The following is a 16,761-nucleotide window of genomic DNA, read 5'->3' as shown; positions in this document are numbered from 1 at the left end:
GTTGGTGTGATGCCGATACTGCCAAAGTTGCAGGTTTGATTCCCCATATGGGACAGCTGCATATTCCTGCATCACTAGATGGCCCTCAGGTCCCTTCCAACTCTACAACTCTAAGATTCTAAGACCAAGCAGCACTATTACTATGGCCAAGTAGAATGAACATTGGCCTTCAAGTCAAGAATTATATATTTTTTAATGAGCCAATGTATTTTTTTAAAAAATGATGTGTTTTTAACACTGCACACTGCCCTGTTATTTCACAATATGGCAGAATCATTATCATTATCCTTCTGATTTGTGGCAATGTCTACCTTTTGTGGCAATATCTACCTTTGGTTTGTGGCAATATCTACCTTTTACAAATAGTGTCATACCTCGGGTTACAGATGCTTCAGGTTGTGCGGTTTTGGGTTGCGCACCGTGCCGAACCTGGAAGTACCGGAACGGGTTACTTCCGGGTTTCAGCGCTCACGCATGTGCAGAAACACTAAATTGCACTTTGCGCATGTGCAGAAGTGCTGAATCGTGACCCGTGCGTGCGCGCAGACGCGGCGCTGCGGGTTGCGAATGTGCCTCCCGCATGGATCATGTTCACAACCCGAGCGTCCACTGTACTGTATCTGTGCTGGGCTGAACTCAGTGCACCTATATATTAGTTGTGCCCTCTTCTAAGTAAGTTTGTATTTTTTAAAGGATTCTTTATTGGTTTTCATAACCATATACCAAAACTTTACAGAAAAAAAGCTCCAACAAATTCCCTCCCCCTCTTTCTCACCAGCAAGTCGGTAAGTATTATTGTCTTTATTTTGGGTCTTCTTTTGGTATTTTGTCAGCAGTACAAAATATGCCTGTTTGTATATTTTTAAGATGTAGGATTAGATGTAGGTTTTCTCAACAAAGTAGCTTCACAAGTTGTCATTTTTGCCACAAAACATGCAATTAAGAAAAACACCTTCAGATTTATTTTATTAACAAAGTTTTTTTCTTTTCTTTCACAGTGTTTTCAAGAAAATGCAGAAGTCTTGTTTTTCTGCTTTGGCAACTTCTGTGCAGAACACATCATCTGGCAGGGATACCAGTTTTTCTAAGGAGATATAATTGGGCTGTTTTGGATCATATTGTGCTCTTCCAATGAATTTAAGAAACATGTGTCTTTCTTTGATTCGCAGCAGCTTTGAATTAAAAACCTGAAATGAAAACAAGATCAATGCTAATAACGGGACCTGCCAAGACTGCCCTCCTATGTACACTTACTTGCTAGTAAGACATACTGAAAACAGTAGGACTAACCTGTTAGCTCAAACCTGCTCACATTTACTATGTGGCATTTAAGGCTAACAATCATATCTGCAAATTGATGCCATTCTACAGTATATTAACCTAGGCCTTTCCATCACACAGTTTGTAGACTACAGAACTTTCCCCTCAATACAGTTCCCAGTTTTCAAACTTCTTCCTACGACTGCAGTTAACTAGATAGCATCCAAGAGTCTCACCTGGGGAAAATGAACCATCATGCTGTGGGGAATGCCCATGACGTTGTGCACGTAGTCAAAGATCTCCGTTAGCTTCCTTTTGCTTATACCTAGATTCTTGGGGATTCTGTGTGCAATATGCCGAATTTCATTCTTACTAAAACCAAGTTCCAGCTCATACACCTGAAAAAGAGTGATTGCGATGAAGTCAGCTGATGTAGCTTAAAACACATCAAGAAAGAGGGAAATATGTTGACAAGTGATGAGACACAGGAGAGACACTTCTTTTTATTGTATTGTAGGTTGAAAACTTGCAATAAAATTTCAGGTAAAAAAAGGAGAGGCACTTCTATAGAAACCTAGAAGCTGCCCTGGCAACTTATAAAAAAAGAAAGAAAGAAAGCATGAAGCCTCCATCACATTTGTGCAAACTGTCAGGCATGAAGTATTGTCCATAGTCTCATACTTATGAGGCCACCACAATTCTTTTCCATAAAGCCTGAAGTCCTCTTTTGTACTAGAGGAACACACACAACTACTAAATTATATTGGAAGTCTAAAATTGCCATTTTTACTCACGAAAAAGTTCTAATGATCCCTGCTTCTGCCTAAGTCTTTAAAATGCCATTTTGTCATTTGTCCCTTCAAAAACCCGAATAAAATGGCACAAGGAGTTTGGGGGGATACTTTGATGACCCTTAGGATCTCATGTCACATAAGGTGAAGGAGTATCGCTGAACTGACTGATGCCTCCTCATTCCACTGATTAATGCTTTCTGTCATCAAGAGACACACTAACTGAATCAGAGTTCCAGTGCTTGAACAAAGGAACCAGTGGCAACCCTTCTGTAGGATTCCAGCATCCACTTTGACAACATTTTTAAGCAGCAGGTTATAAGACCAAGTTATTATTCACGCTACATTTTGCTACCTGACAAGTGTTAAGTAGTCCTGCTGCCTGTGCAACCCTATTTAGGCTGCTGTACTTCTTATATTTCCTGTTACATCTCTTAAAGCTTTTCTAAGAGCTGAAATGGCTAACTACTCTTAAGATACTATCCTAACTTACCTTCAGATTTTCTTTAATAGGTTCAAGACTGCCAGTCAGTAACCTTGGAAGACGAGTTACTACATCTCTGGTCTGTATTTTAAATACAAGGAAGGAAAAAATAATAATAAGTAAAGTAATGTGTATTAGATAATATCTGCTTAAGGTAGAATAAATCTGTATTTGCATTTCTTTACCGGACATTTTTTAAACAGCACTGATTTATTCTACTTGAAAAGGTGTACATTTTCCACTGGGTGAGCAAAAGGCCCTCAATATGTGGCATTTTTCCTGCACATGTGGCATTTTTCCTGCACAATAATGTGTGAAGAGACTTATTTATTCTAATATGATTGCAGTCAAACCTCTACTTAAGTCCACCTCCGCTTGCGTTCCTTTCGCCCAACATCCGCAGCAAACCTAGAAGTATCTTGCAGGGTTGCCGCCATTCGCACATGTGCAGGAACGGCGATCGCCATTTGCCAATGTGCAGAGGGGGTGATTGCTGTTCACACTTTTGCAGAAGTGGGCAATTGCCACCCACACCTGCGCACAACGGTGCCTCTCCCAGCGACCCGTTTCGACCTCTGGACGGACCTCCGGAATGGATTATGGTTGCAGGTAGAGCTTCCACTATACATGCAATCTTGGGCAGGTCACTACTGGAGCAATGCTATCCACCTCTCCGCTGAAGTAAGCCCCACTCTTCAGTAGGACATGTGTACAGTATTTCAGCCTGTGTCTCAGGATCAATGAATATAAGACTATCTTTCCTTCATGTATATACTGTAGGGTTGCTTCAGGGGTCGCAAAGTGCCCACTTCACAGCCAGAGGGAGCAGAAGGTAAGCCCTGCTGTGCTTGGTAGAAGTCTTTCTTTTCTTTTCTTTTCTTTTCTTTTCTTTTGTTTCATGGTCTCTGACCAAGGATAAACTGATAGATCACCTAAGCCAGTGACGCCACTAATTAATGGAAGCCCAAATTAAAGAAGAGATCCAGCCTGGGTGACTCTTTACACAGAGTTTCACCCTTCATGCTGCCTGGAAAAATGTATCCCGAGCATCCAGCCACCACAGGGCAAGGCTTGAGTGGGGTGGGAGGAGTGCTAGTGTGTTCAGACAGCTTCCCTAAGGCTGGGTCCACTCGCCTAAAAGCCTCAGCTCTGTAAGCAGAAACTCCAAAGCTACTTTATGGCGTTCTGTTTGGGATTGTATGGTTTTTGGCTCTGCCCAGTCTTGTTTGGGTTGCTGCTGACCGCCTTGTTGACTGTTTGCGTTGTGGGTGGGGTATGGCAGCTTTAGGGAACATCAGGTTTCTCCTCTTTAACTAGCCACAGAAGATCCCAGCACCCTCTCAATATTCTGGGGTCCTGGGGCTACTTTTAAGATACGTTCTACCGCAGGCCAGCCACCTATGCTGCACCCATGATAAGTGTGTGTATTTGACAAAACAATTTCAAAAAGGCTTTCGTAGGACAAGTTCTCAACATATTGTGTAGCTCAGGCATGGCCAAACTTGGCCCTCCAGATGTTTTGGGACTACAACTCCCATCATTCCTAGCTAACAGGACCAGTGGTCAGGGATGATGGGAATTGTAGTCCCAAAACACCTGGAGGGCCAAGTTTGGCCATGCCTGGTGTAGCTGAACCTCCATTCTGTGACCTTGTTGACTGAAATTCCAAGTCAATTATTTATCTGTTAGCATAGGCATTATTCCATGTAAAATTAGTATTTCAGGATAACTAGCAATGAACTTGTAATGGGTGTTCCTCAGACATCTGGATGAACTAGTTTGAGCTGTCCGCACAAGGTTGTATACTTTATATATGGTTCTAAGAAGATATTAGTATTTTAGAAGCAGTATTTTAGGTCCCAGTAATGCGAGAGATATTAGCTACCTGCTTGTAGAGTTTGTTTAGTTATTTTAACAATAGGCCCTCTGGCCCAATCACCATGACCCAAGTGAAAACAGAAGGCACCTTTTGTGAATTGAGTCCAAGTTCTTTTTGGAAGAAACCCAGCCTATTATCCAGTCTTTCCACAGAAAAGAGGAGTAAATATGGAGCCCCTGAGACCATCTGTGCAATTGCTTCCTTGCTGAATTTTTTTGATGTTAGATAAGCTACCCTGGAAGAGAGAAAGATCCAAATTAAAATGAAGGAAATAAGAAAGGCCATCATTTATCCAGCTCTGCCAGTTCCTCAGCAGTATGTTTCAAAATGACGGATGTTTTAATAATATTAACAAGCAAAGCTGCCAAGAAGAAGGGTGGAAAAGTCTGCAGGTATGACAAAAGCAAAATACCATGATTTCCAATTAACGGCAAAGAAAATAAACACTCTTGGTGCAAAATATTTTACGCCTGGATTAATTTAATGATTTCCAGCTGTATTTAAACAAAAATCATGTCAAGACCAGCCCATGATCTTACTATCCAAAATGGCTTGCACTGAAAGAAATGTCCACTTTCACAATCAAAACTGGCAATTTAATGAAGGTGATCTGATGAACTAAAGGGCATCTTTAGAAGAAGAAAAAAGTAATCACAGGAACAATCCTAAACATCTACATCCTACACCGACATACAGGTGAAGGAGAGAAGCAAATCAGGTTAGCTGCCACTACTGCCAATGCTGCCTGCTAAAGACTAGGCCCTTAAAGGCTATGATATGCCTATTTAATCGGAAGGATATAATCCTAGGTTCCCTACCACAGTATACTCCTCTTAGCCATGTCTTTTTGTTTCCACTGAGAAGGTGAAGGGAGCTGAATGGAACTAGTTGTACGCTGTGAAATTCTCCCTGTAACCGGGGAGAAGGGGAGCCACAGAGGCAAGATAATCTGAGCTGAGTGGCAGAACATCTGCCTTGAACACAGAAGGTCCCAATTTCAACCCCTAGTACATCCAGGTCGAGCTGGGAGAGACTGCCTATCTGAAACCCTGGAGACCTGCTGCCAGTCGGTACTGACAATACTGAGACCAAGATGGATAAATGGTCTGACTCAGTTATAAGGCAGCTTCCTATGTTCCTATGACTTGTTCCCTCTGACCAGCAGGAGGCAACCTTTTGCAGATGAAGGGCCACATTGCCTTATGGGAAACCTTCTGCAGGCTGTGCATCAGTGGTGGGAAAGGCCAGAGGCAAAAAGTGGGTGCAGCAATCCATGCAACTCTTACTTGTGTATAGTAGGGTACGTGATAGCTCAGTTGGTAGAGCATGAAACGCTTCATCTCAGGGCCGTGGGTTCAAGCCCCATGTTGGGCAAATGATTCCTGCATTGCAGGGGGTTGGACTAGACGACCCTTGTGGTCTTTACAATTCTAGCATTCTACGGTTATATAGTAGGCTACTTTCCAGCGATCTAAAAATCAGTGGTTTGCATTTACAACTGCTGCCTCTTCATTCAGGCAAGCAAGAAATATTCCACAGTTCAAAGACACATTCCAAGCAGGGCAAAATCACTCCGTGAAGAAACAGCGAGGAATGTGTCCTATGGAGAATCCTGAGGGCCAGATATAGAGAGCTCTGGAGGGCACAACCAGCCCCTAGGCCTGAGGGCCTCCCCCCCGCCTCAGACCATCTTAACATTATGCTCAGATTGTGAGCCCATTTATGGACAGACACAGAAATATTGGCAAAATGTATATTAGGTACCCTTACCCCATGGAATAGCGGGATACAAACCAAATCAAATAAAGTAACACCTATTGATTTAAGGGGTTTATTTCAGATAGGACAGAGCTACATATTTAAGAAATTTATACCCTGCTTTTCTCCGAATGTCTCAAAGCAGCTTACAAAAGATGCAGAATAAAGCATACAATATCTCATTGGTGGCTCAGTCACAACACTAGGAAGCCTGTGCACATCTAACTAGGAGCACAGGGTCTAGAGACATACACTGAGTTAGGCAATGCTAAACAAATTATTTTCAGTGTAGTCTACCAGCTGTTGCTTCAGCCCAGGTTTACAAAATACCACATCCTGCTTCTAGTGCATCAGCTTATGCTGCCACTACAGGAAGATACAAAGCATTTGCATACTACTGCATTTACTTATCTAAAAAGCTATCTGAGTTTAGGCAAACATCATTTAGGGTCTGTTATCACAGGAGCAAGAAAGGTGCCTTTTGAAACCCTGGCACGATGGCTGTTGCCAGTCCATGAAGATAATACTGAGGTAGATGGACCAATGGTATGAGCTGGTATAAGGCAAATTCCTCTGATCCTAATTTTAACTATTAATTTGGTAGGTAACAGATATGAACACATTTTGCAGCAGCACCAGTACAACTGCACACTAGATTTTAAACCTGCTGAGATGCCCCAAATGCCTAAACCCAGCCAATTTTGAATCCTTTTTTTCCTGTTAATTGCATTCTATGTTCTGGAGAGGTATGTAAACAGAGCATTGTGGAGTGCTCCTCTTCAGGGTTCTACCCACCATTGTCTTCTTTAGATATACTCCATTATATTCCCCTGACTCCTCTCCCTTCAACAGTCACCTAACATTTCATGGCCACTAAGCAGAGTAGACTCATTCCTTAGTAGGGCCTTTTCAAGGTTTCCCACCCCCGTTTTTCCTCATCCTTGAATAATTTTTCTTCTTCTGCAGATCTTGGGGTTCACCCAAGCCTGTAAACACTTGTGTCATGCACAGGTATGGTACTCTTTTGGCTACATAAAGATGCACACTTGAAAAATGTTTCATGATTAGTGTACATATTTATGAAGAGATCGTATTGATGCCTCATTCTTGAGAGCCATCATATCACTGCTCCAGACTGTCTGAGTAAGTTATTGTGTGAGGCTTATGCTGGGTCAATACAATTACTCAACCTGTCTGGTACATAAAGCTTTTTATTGCTCAGCTTTGCATTCTTTCTCTGAAGCAGATACTGGCAATTGCAAAAATGACACTTTCACTTTAGACAAATAAGTCTATGCTCCTGTTCATTCTGTTTTAAATGCATTATGTTTAGGATGAAAGGACGCAGGTGGCACTGTGGTCTAAACCACAGAGCCTAGGGCTTGCTGAACAGAAGGTTGGTGGTTCGAATCCCCGCGATGGGGTGAGCTCCTGTTGCTCGGTTCCAGCTCCTGCCAACCTAGCAGTTCAAAAGCACATCAAAGTGCAAGTAGATAAATAGGTACCAATCCGGTGGGAAGGTAAACGGCGTTTCCGTGCGCTGCTCTAGTTTGCCAGAAGTGGCTTAGTCATGCTGGCCACACGACCCGGAAGCTGTCTGCGGACAAACACCGGCTCTATCGGCCTGTAAAGCGAGATGAGCGCCGCAACTCCAGAGTTGTCCGCGACTGGACTTAACAGTCAGGGGTCCCTTTACCTTTACCTATGTTTAGGATGTGCTGCCTTAATAGGCTGAAATCTTCTGTTCATCAGAGTGAACCGTGTGGGTGTCTTTCAACCAGAACTGTCAATTAATAACAAGCCTTCAAGAGGAAGGGTGAGACAGGAGAAATGCATTTCTAACCAACTTCCTACTTTCCCCATTTATTTTATACAACTCCACCCTGCCCAACAGCCTCTAGGAATAATTCCAGTGACAAAGAATGTTTGAATTTTAATTCCACTCCCACAACACTATTTTTTGTGTAGCTGCCCCTACACCTAGGTTCATGTTTACGACACAGGAGTAATTCTAACCCTCCTTACTTGAGAAAGCTGTCCTTTAGCTTAGCTGGTGTCTACATAAAGCTAAACTGTTCTGACAACTGCCATGTTCAGAAGAATGTCTGGAACAAAATTCTGCAGTTATGATTCTAAATACTTTGCTATTTCTGTTGAAAACAGACCAAGTATCTCCCACGCCCAGCTTCAGAAAATGTCCCAATGAAAGCAAAACCTATGTATGAAAAAGGTTTGCTCATTTTGGGACTCCATTTGGAAATAATCATTTTCAATAACAGAGTCTGACCACCTTCTGGATAGCATAATCAGAATCTGCTGATGCTGAACACTTGAAATTGTGGAATAGGATCACCAGCTATCCTTCCCCTACTACAACATTTGAGTGAGAAGGACAGCTTAAGCAGACTGTACAAAATCCCTAAAGCAAAGTAACATATTTCAGGCATACACACATTAAATATATGAATATTTCAGGCATGTGGATAGATGAGCGATGATAGATAGATGAGAGAGAACAAGATAACAGATTGATGAATACAGAAGTCATTTTACCTTGTCTTTAGATCTTCCACTTCTTCTCTGAAAATATAGGGATTTCTTGTGATAAATGGCCCAAGCTGCTTATCTTCCAAGCCAACATCCTTGAGAAACAGGATGATGTTTTTTATATCTTTTTCAAAGTCCAACTTGAGAAGTAGCTGGCCTGCAGCTGAACGTTTTTCCACTTTGGACAAATCAACTCCTGTAGCACATTCAAACATAAATTTAGTGGGATGCTTAATGAAAAATTCTGGATTTCTAATAGTGTAAGAATGTATAAGTTCACGCAAAGCGTATTTAATGCTTTTTTATGGTATGTAGCAATGTTATCTAGTGCTGCCAAAAGGAGCTATGATACAGCAGCTATGTACTACTGAGGATAATGGCAGAATGGACTCAAAGGCTGCCCTCAGGTTTTTACTTACTGGGGTTTTAAAATCTGCAACAAACAATCATATAATTGTGGACTGATTGAATGGGTTGGTTTCACTCTCTAGAACAATTCTCTGTGGCTCTCCATATGTTGTTGGACTATAATTTCCATCATTCTCGACTACTGGCCATGCTGGCTGGAGCTGATGGGATTTGGAGTCCCCGCCTGGAGAGCCATGCATTTCTCAACCCTGTTCCAGATGAAGCCATTCAGAAAAATGCTGCCATAGGCATCTTGCAATTCAACATAGTACTTTTGCAAACCTGAAGCTGCAAATCTTACGGTCCACGTAGCTAAAATGAAGCCGTTCTAAGCAAGTTCTCATTTTTCACCGATTCCTCACAGTTCACACCGACCTGCTTCCTGCCCTTGAAAAACGTGAAAGATGCTTTTGCAGTGCTTTGCATTTTCCTGCCCTCGCTATGCCCTTCTTGCTTTGTGGTCTATATTTTTGAATACAGGGATAGCCAACATGGTGCTTGGACCACAACTGCCCAAGCACTACGGTCAGGGATGATGGGAGCTGCAGGTTCAACATCTGAAGGGCACGGCTACCTCTGCTCTATACATTCTGCTGCTATCATGCTGTGCATGCAAAACCATTTTTTGCCATTTTACTGTATCAAAAGCAAATAATGACTTTGTATGCACAGCATCATGATACAGGAAGAGAAGGCTGAAGAGTCTTTAGCATATCTTGATGAACCTGCCCGGTGCAGCTATGCTTACCTAAAAGTACCAGCTTCCGCAGTGTTTCTGAATGATCGACATAATCTTGAAGCGTGAACGATTCAAAAGGAAGTGGTGGCTCAGCCCTGATCTGAAGAGCCTCATCTTGCGAAACTTCCTCCAAAGGGGATGAAGGCAAAGTGTCTTCTAATCCTGAAGGTCATTAAGGAAAAAGAACCATTGAGAAAACAACATATATAACATTTTCTCTCTCCCTGTGTGCGGCGTTTACCTTCACAGAGGCCAGGGGGAATATAATTCCACTAATTCAGGGAAGGAAAATGGCACAATTTAAATTTAGAAGCAGAATGATCATCAGCTTTGTGACAGTGAGATCTTCTGCTATGCAGAAAAAATGAGCATAAGGACAGAAAATAGACACTGAACTGGGAATGGGATAAGTTACTGTCACATTACAGTGGTGCCCCGCAAGACGAATGCCTCGCAAGACGGAAAACCCGCCAGACGAAAGGGTTTTCCGTTTTCTGAGGTGTTTCGCAGGACGAATTTCCCTATGGGCTTGCTTCGCAAGACGAAAATGTCTTGCGAGTATTGAGATTTTTTTTCGCTCCCCACCCCCTTTTTCTAAGCCGCTAAGACGCTAATAGCCTTTTAGCAGCTAATCCGCTAATCCCTTAAGCCTTTAATAGCCGCTAATAGCCACTAAACCGCTAATAGTGCTAATCCGCTAATAGGGTTGCTTCGCAAGACGAAAAAACTGCTAGACGAAGAGACTCGCGGAACGGATTAATTTCGTCTTGCGAGGCACCACTGTATTTCATTATTGTGGACAATTCACAAGTGTTCACTGATCCCATTGTTCCTGTTTGTCTGACTTTCAACAGCAACTGGGATATTACTGTTCAAAGCAACAGAAGAATAACAACAGCAGGTGGAGCCCTGGAGGCAGACAATGCATAGTTATTGAGGAGTCCTATCCTATGTATTCCAAACAGGGATGGCTGTATCTGCCATTCTTAATTTCTCTCAGTTTCTCATTTTCCAATCTTAAATTAAGTCCCCTGTATTTCTATATCAGTTTACTTTTTTTAAAAAAAAAGTCCTCATGATAATACACATTGTTATGTACAATTATGCCTAATTATACATGTTTCTGCAAAGGAATTCTGCCTAATATAACATTATTTTCTCCTATATAAGCATTTATACACACTTTGCCCTAGAATATGCACTTCTGTACACATTATTTGACAGGAGAACTGCATTTCAAAATTTAGAGGTGTTTGGGTTCATGTATTGTCTCAGAAAGTACAAATTAATTATGTTCACCTAAATGTGAATTGAATCAAATTCCACCCCCTCCCATCCCTGATTCTAGAAGGATAGCAGACTATAATTTAAAGCTGAACATTTAGAATGCTGGTGGGCAAGGGACAAAAATCACAGGGACTTCACTGTTCTCTTGTTGTGCTGGCATGACCTAAGCCATGGTTGGCTTAGCATTACATTTCAAACCTGGGCTCATGGTTTGTCTCTCTCCAAACAGGCCATAAGCCATAAACCAGGATTTGGATGCAAATCCAAGCCAAACCATGGCTTAACTCCCAGTAGTGCACAAAAAACTGAGCCATTAAAGAGTTCACTGACAAACAATTTGGAAACGCAATCCAATAATTCCAAGCCTCTTTACAAGCAAGCAAGCGATGCTCAAGAAATGAAAATCTAAATTTTAGATATGGTGTTAGGAGGGTCACAACTTTCATTCTTATTTTATTCGTTACATACCTTCTTCAAGCAATGCTTCGGTATATGAACTGGATATTATTTCAGTTTCTGGTCTGTTAACTAAGGATGAATTATTATCTGGACTCTGATTCAGTTCAGTGCTTGAACTACAGAATCGTACATGGTTATCAAAAAGTACAGTCTTAGAGTTCTTTAACACTAGTTGGCATGAGTATCTGTAAGGACAAAACAATGGCAATCCGGATTGTTGAAGAGGAAGTGTCCATGTTTTGACAGTTTGTTTTCTTTGCTGTTTTGCACTATTCACAACACTGTTTTTCTTTAGCAAGAGGCAACATCTGGATATCTGTCGAGTCAATGAAGCCATCTTAGTCAATATTCTGCCAAAATTGAGAAAGAAAATGGTCAAGGGAACATTCAAACCAATTTTGTATGCACAAAAGTTTACACAGGAACAATTAATGAATTTGGTTAAAATTTAAGCAGAACTGAAGTGCATTCAGTACCATTTTGCAAAAGTATTATTTCACTATGTCTACCATATAGCAAAGGTCTAAAGCATCCATCCCCAAACTACTGCCCTCCAGATGTTGGACTACGAGTTCCATCATCCCTAAGCATTAGTCATACTGCCTGTGACTGATGGGAGATGTAGTCTAAAACATCTGCAACATATCAAGCTAGAGAAAGCTGATATAAAACAATATAATATTACTGTCATGCTGCATAAGTGTAGAGTAGCAATACTTTCTTGAAGATGTTTTTGGAATACTCCAACAATCTCTGAGTCCTACACAGCAGCAGGGGTCCCAATGCCAATTCTGGAGCCTCCTGGCTGTGCTACTCTATCCAGCTACTTGCTGTCACTACCCATTTCCCTGTCCTTTCTCAGCAACAATAGGAAGGAAAAGGAATAGCAATAGCAGCCTCCACTCACTCGACCTCCATTCCTCTGGGTAGTGATACAGATCAGCTCCAAAGTGGGTGGGAGGCAGTGGCAAGCAAACGGATACTGGCAGGAGGACATGGATCCATTCAAGAAAAAGTGCCCACTGAGGACATGAGTGCCTTTAGAACTTGCCCAAACCTCCCCGCACAGAACCCCTGGAACACTGCTATACCACAGAACATAAAACAGAAGAAAATGTTAGCTTAAAATACCACCATTTAGCATTATTTCAGGTTTGTATATCTCCCCGTGGGGAGTAAGAATTGATTTCAGTAGTCAAGCAAGGACACAGACACACACTCTCTCTGGCTTGTTTATGTGCCACAAATAAATTATGAACTCTGGTGCATTTAGGCTGGCTGGCTAAGATGACTTTCTGCCTGGGGACTGCCAAAAAGAGAAGACTGCTTCCATCATACCGGTAAGTCCTATCTGCACAGCCCCACTCCACAACCTTGGATTTGCAAGTATTGTGGGGGTATAACTCCCATCACCCCCCCCCCCATGGTTAAACTGGCTGGAGATGACTGGAAAAGTTGCACCAGGATTTTGCCAAGAGCTGCTCCCTGGTATGGTATCAGGGAAGAACATGGAAAATGCTGTCTGAAAAAAATCCCTAGATTTGGTTGTGATATTAATTTGAGTATCTTTTCTTAAACTGCTGTAAGTGACTCTTGGGGTCCCAAAGAGGGGCACAACTAATCTACGTAGCTAACTGCTTGCGTCAGAATTGCAGCTCTAACTTCTATGTAAATATGGACAGAATTGGGCTACACATATCCTGTTGTGTTCAATGGCCCTTGCTCTCAAGGCAGTGTGCACAGGATCCTACCTTCATTCTCCCAGCACACGGCTACATAGCCTTATGCAGTTTATCTGGAGAAGGGCCTTAGCTCAATGGTAGAACCTTGCATGCAAAAGGCCCTAAATTCAATCCCCTGCATTCTCCAGGGGGAGCTGGGAGAGTGTAGACCAGCTGCTCTCAACACTGAGTCCCCAGATATTGTTGGGACTATTATCTCATGCAGATGACCACAGTGCCTAGAAACAGATAGGTGGACTACATGTCCACAGCAGTGACCAAAGGAGAAATGACTGCTGGGAGGAGTGCAGAGAGAAGAAACCCCATGGTGTATTTGAAACCGGAAGCCTTCATCTGCCCAAGCTGCAATAAAATATGTCTCTCCCATACTGGTCTGGCACTGTAACTCTCAAACTGTTTGACTTTACCCTGATGGCACACTCTTCCATTGTCTCTCAAGACAGCTGGATGCCAACTAAATTGCAACAACAAAAACAACTACAATTTTATTATTTATACCCTGTCCATCTGGCTGGGTTTCCCCAGCCACTCTGGGAGGCTTACAGAATATATAAACCATAATAAAGCATCAAACATAAAAAAAACCTTCTCAAAAAGCTGTATCATATGATAGCTCAATTGGTAGAGCATGAGACTCAGTCTCAGGGTGGTGGGTTCGAGTTTCGGGCTAGGAGAAACATTCCTGCATTGCAGGTGTGTGGATGGACAAGATGACCCTCAAGGTCCCTTCCAGCTCTGCAATTCCTTGATACCATTCCCATCATCCCTGACCCTAGGTCCTGCTGGCTAGGGGATGATAGGAGTTGCAGTCCAACCACCTCTGGGAACCCAAAGTTGAGAAAGGCTGGTGTAGACAATACTGAGCTAAATGGACCCAGCAGCCTGACTCTGTACAGGGCAGCTCCCCACGTTTCTGGTTGCAAACCCCACTGAACCGGGTCTTCCGAGCAAAGCATGCAAACTGATTGGGGCAGAGAACCGAATCGAGATGAACCGAATCAAGAGGCCCTTCGGGGACGCAACAATAGAAGCCGCCGTTCCAAAGGGGATTCCTCGAGGGGAAGATGAACTCGCACCGGTGCCGAGTCCGCAGGGTCCAGCCCCTCGCCCTCCCCGAGGCCCGGCTCTGACAAAGCCTTCTCCGTATCGAGACCTAAGCGAGGCGTTTACCTGGCGTCCCGCCCCTGTTAGGAAAGTCCCCGGCTCGCCTCAGCCATGCAGGCCCTCGCCTGCCCCAGACTCGCTGCGGCGGTCGCGCTTCCCGCTCGGGCGAAGGCCTCTGACGCGCGGGAAGGAGGCGAGGCTCCCCAGCCGGCTCCTCCCCGCGGCCTGCGGCGGCCCAGCAAGGCCCGTCCCTCCGTCGCGCCTCCTCTCCCCCCGCGTCCCCTCCTGGGGCCGCCGCGGCGCCGCTGCAGCAGCCTGGCCAGCCGCCCAGCGCGCTCCCTGCCGTCTTTCCACCCCGCGCCGGCTCCTTCGGCCGCGGTCGGGCTGAGGCGGCGGGAGCGGGGCGCCCCCGCGGTGGCCGCCGGCGAGGCGAGGAGGAGGCGGAGGAAGAGGCGGAGGCGGCCGCCGGTCGGCGAGGCGATGGCGTCGTACATGGGCAGCCGGACCCTCAGCAAGGACGACGTGAACTACCGGCTTCACTTCCGCATGATCAACGAGCAGCAAGTGGAGGACATCACGCTGGAGTTCTTCTACCGGCCGCACACCATCACCCTGCTCAGCTTCACCATCCTCAGCCTCATGGCCTTCGCCTTCACCAGGTGGGAGAAAAGGGTTGGCGGGCGGGCAGCGCTGTGGGGAGCCGTGTTGCCCCGAGAGGATAAGCTCGCTTGGGGGAGAAGAAGAAGAAGAAGAGGAACCCCCCTGGGGCAAAGTAGGGGCTGCGGTGGGTGGGGATGGCGACGGTCAGCCCTGCTGAGGCGGAGAAGGGCTTGGTCCGGTTCACCACCCGAATGAGGAAATCTCTCACGAGTCCTTATCTTCCTCCAGGGAAGAAAGATGGGCTGCGGGCGCCATCGGTTCTTCCTATGCACGTTTACCGAGATGTAAGTTACACGAAAAACCCTCAAAAAAATAGGCAAGCCCCCCCCCCTTTATCTGAGAAAACACAGAATTGCAAAAAAGTACCCTTTTTCTGATGAATTTGCAAACGTGTCAAAATCAATGGAAGCAGCAGAAATTCGTTTTCCTTATTCCCCTGGTGTTTATTTGCTTACTTATTCCCCCCATCGATCAACAGTTCAAGTAATGGATTCCGAAAGGTATTTAAATAGGTAGCATATTCATTCATAAATGTAAATTCGTTCATTTCCCCCAGATGCATCAACCCAATTGATGGATTCAAAAAGGTATGGAAGATGAATTTGTTTATAATAAAGAATTCATTCATTGGTTTCCCCAGTATACCCAATGATCAACAACCCAGCCAATCAAATTGAACTAAATACAAATTGATTCCCACCCCCAAGTAAACTCAGATGATGTATTCCCTAACAGAATTAAAATGAAAACTTTAATTCCTACTAGTGTAATATATTCTTATGTATAGAAATCAGCGTTACCAGTTGCAGACTTCAATGAAATCCCTAATCCCTAAAAGTAAAGCTTTTTATGTATACAGTTAACTTGTTTGCAGTTTTTATTTATATTTATTTGTATTTATTTATCTTTATAAGCCAGCAAGCGTGAGCAACAAATGCTGTTCAGAACAACAGCCAGCTCCAAAAGTTCTGCACACCAAATGACAAGAACACACACAACATAATTGGGCAACCCCAATCCACAGAATTTATCTCAACAAAGCACTATAAACCACCTCCAATAATGCTAAACCTAAGGAATCTGAATGCAATTATGAATTAGGATGCAGAAATCCTGCTAATGGTCCACTGCATGGAGCCTGTTAAAATCAAATTAAGGGCCCATCAATAAGTCCTATATGTAGAAGACCAAGAAACTCTGGCACAATGAGTCTCTGCAGACAAAGCTGGGAAGGCAAATAAAGAAAACTAATGTGTCCCTATGCCTTGCTGTTGGGCTCTTCTAAATACACCAAGCACTAAGGAAGGAAAGCAAGGAAGCTTACAGGCCAAAGCAGCTGATTCACGTTCCTTCACTTTCCATGGGGTGCGAGCTCTTCAGCGACAATGTATCACATGTGGAGATGCCACTGCAAAGAGGAGGGAGGCTGAGGAAATCAACGCTGGTTAGAGGAACATTACTTGTGGACCCATTGGGGTAACCGTGGTCCCTGGGGGTCTGCGGCCCACAGGTTGGGAACCATGGCTCCAGTAGACTAGGCGAGAAAGGCCTGAGAGTGAAATATGTGGAGCAGAATCAGAATACCAAGCTAGGCATAAGAAAAATCCTTCTAGCTGGCCAGCTATCTAGAAGTTCATTTAGAT

General features: G+C 43.8%; 2 protein-coding genes across 5 annotated transcripts in view; one reads left to right on the top strand and one right to left on the bottom strand.

Moving 5' to 3' along the window:
* Window positions 1-939: 939 nt before the first annotated feature.
* MTERF3 (mitochondrial transcription termination factor 3) lies at window positions 940-16,683 on the bottom strand. 4 transcript variants are annotated; one of them, XM_083451230.1, is made up of 8 exons: window positions 16,579-16,683; window positions 11,622-11,962; window positions 9,876-10,028; window positions 8,726-8,915; window positions 4,502-4,649; window positions 2,545-2,616; window positions 1,497-1,658; window positions 940-1,187 (listed from the first exon to the last, which is right to left on the bottom strand). In XM_083451230.1, the coding sequence occupies exons 1-8, from the start codon at window positions 16,638-16,640 to the stop codon at window positions 993-995; spliced, it is 1,323 nt and encodes a 440-aa protein (XP_083307356.1). In that variant the 5' UTR covers window positions 16,641-16,683; the 3' UTR covers window positions 940-992. The 4 variants fall into 4 exon arrangements, with proteins under 4 accessions (XP_083307356.1, XP_083307358.1, XP_083307355.1 ...); XM_083451232.1 differs by lacking the exon at window positions 16,579-16,683 and adding an exon at window positions 14,525-14,690; XM_083451229.1 differs by lacking the exon at window positions 16,579-16,683 and adding an exon at window positions 14,126-14,458.
* Window positions 14,858-16,761, top strand: part of PTDSS1 (phosphatidylserine synthase 1) — a 38,189-nt gene continuing 36,285 nt past the window's right edge. The window contains exon 1 of the mRNA XM_083451137.1: window positions 14,858-15,117. Coding sequence (XP_083307263.1) covers window positions 14,939-15,117 — 179 coding nt within the window. The 5' untranslated portion in view covers window positions 14,858-14,938. The remainder of the gene's footprint in view (window positions 15,118-16,761) is intronic.

The sequence above is a fragment of the Podarcis tiliguerta genome (assembly GCF_965153285.1).
Source record: "Podarcis tiliguerta genome assembly, chromosome: 7".
Lineage (NCBI taxonomy): Eukaryota > Metazoa > Chordata > Lepidosauria > Squamata > Lacertidae > Podarcis > Podarcis tiliguerta.
Note: the sequence above shows the minus strand (reverse complement) of the source record. Positions and strands in the feature narration are given on the sequence as shown.

Coding starts and splice junctions, on each gene's coding strand:
- MTERF3 (XM_083451229.1), bottom strand. CDS start 14,310: ATGCTTTGCTCGGAAGACCCGGTTCAGTGGGGTTTGCAACCAGAAACG. Junction 10,029..11,621: donor CGAAGCATTGCTTGAAGAAG/GTATGTAACGAA, acceptor AATGACCTTCAG/GATTAGAAGACACTTTGCCT. Junction 1,188..1,496: donor TGATGGTTCATTTTCCCCAG/GTGAGACTCTTG, acceptor TTTTCATTTCAG/GTTTTTAATTCAAAGCTGCT.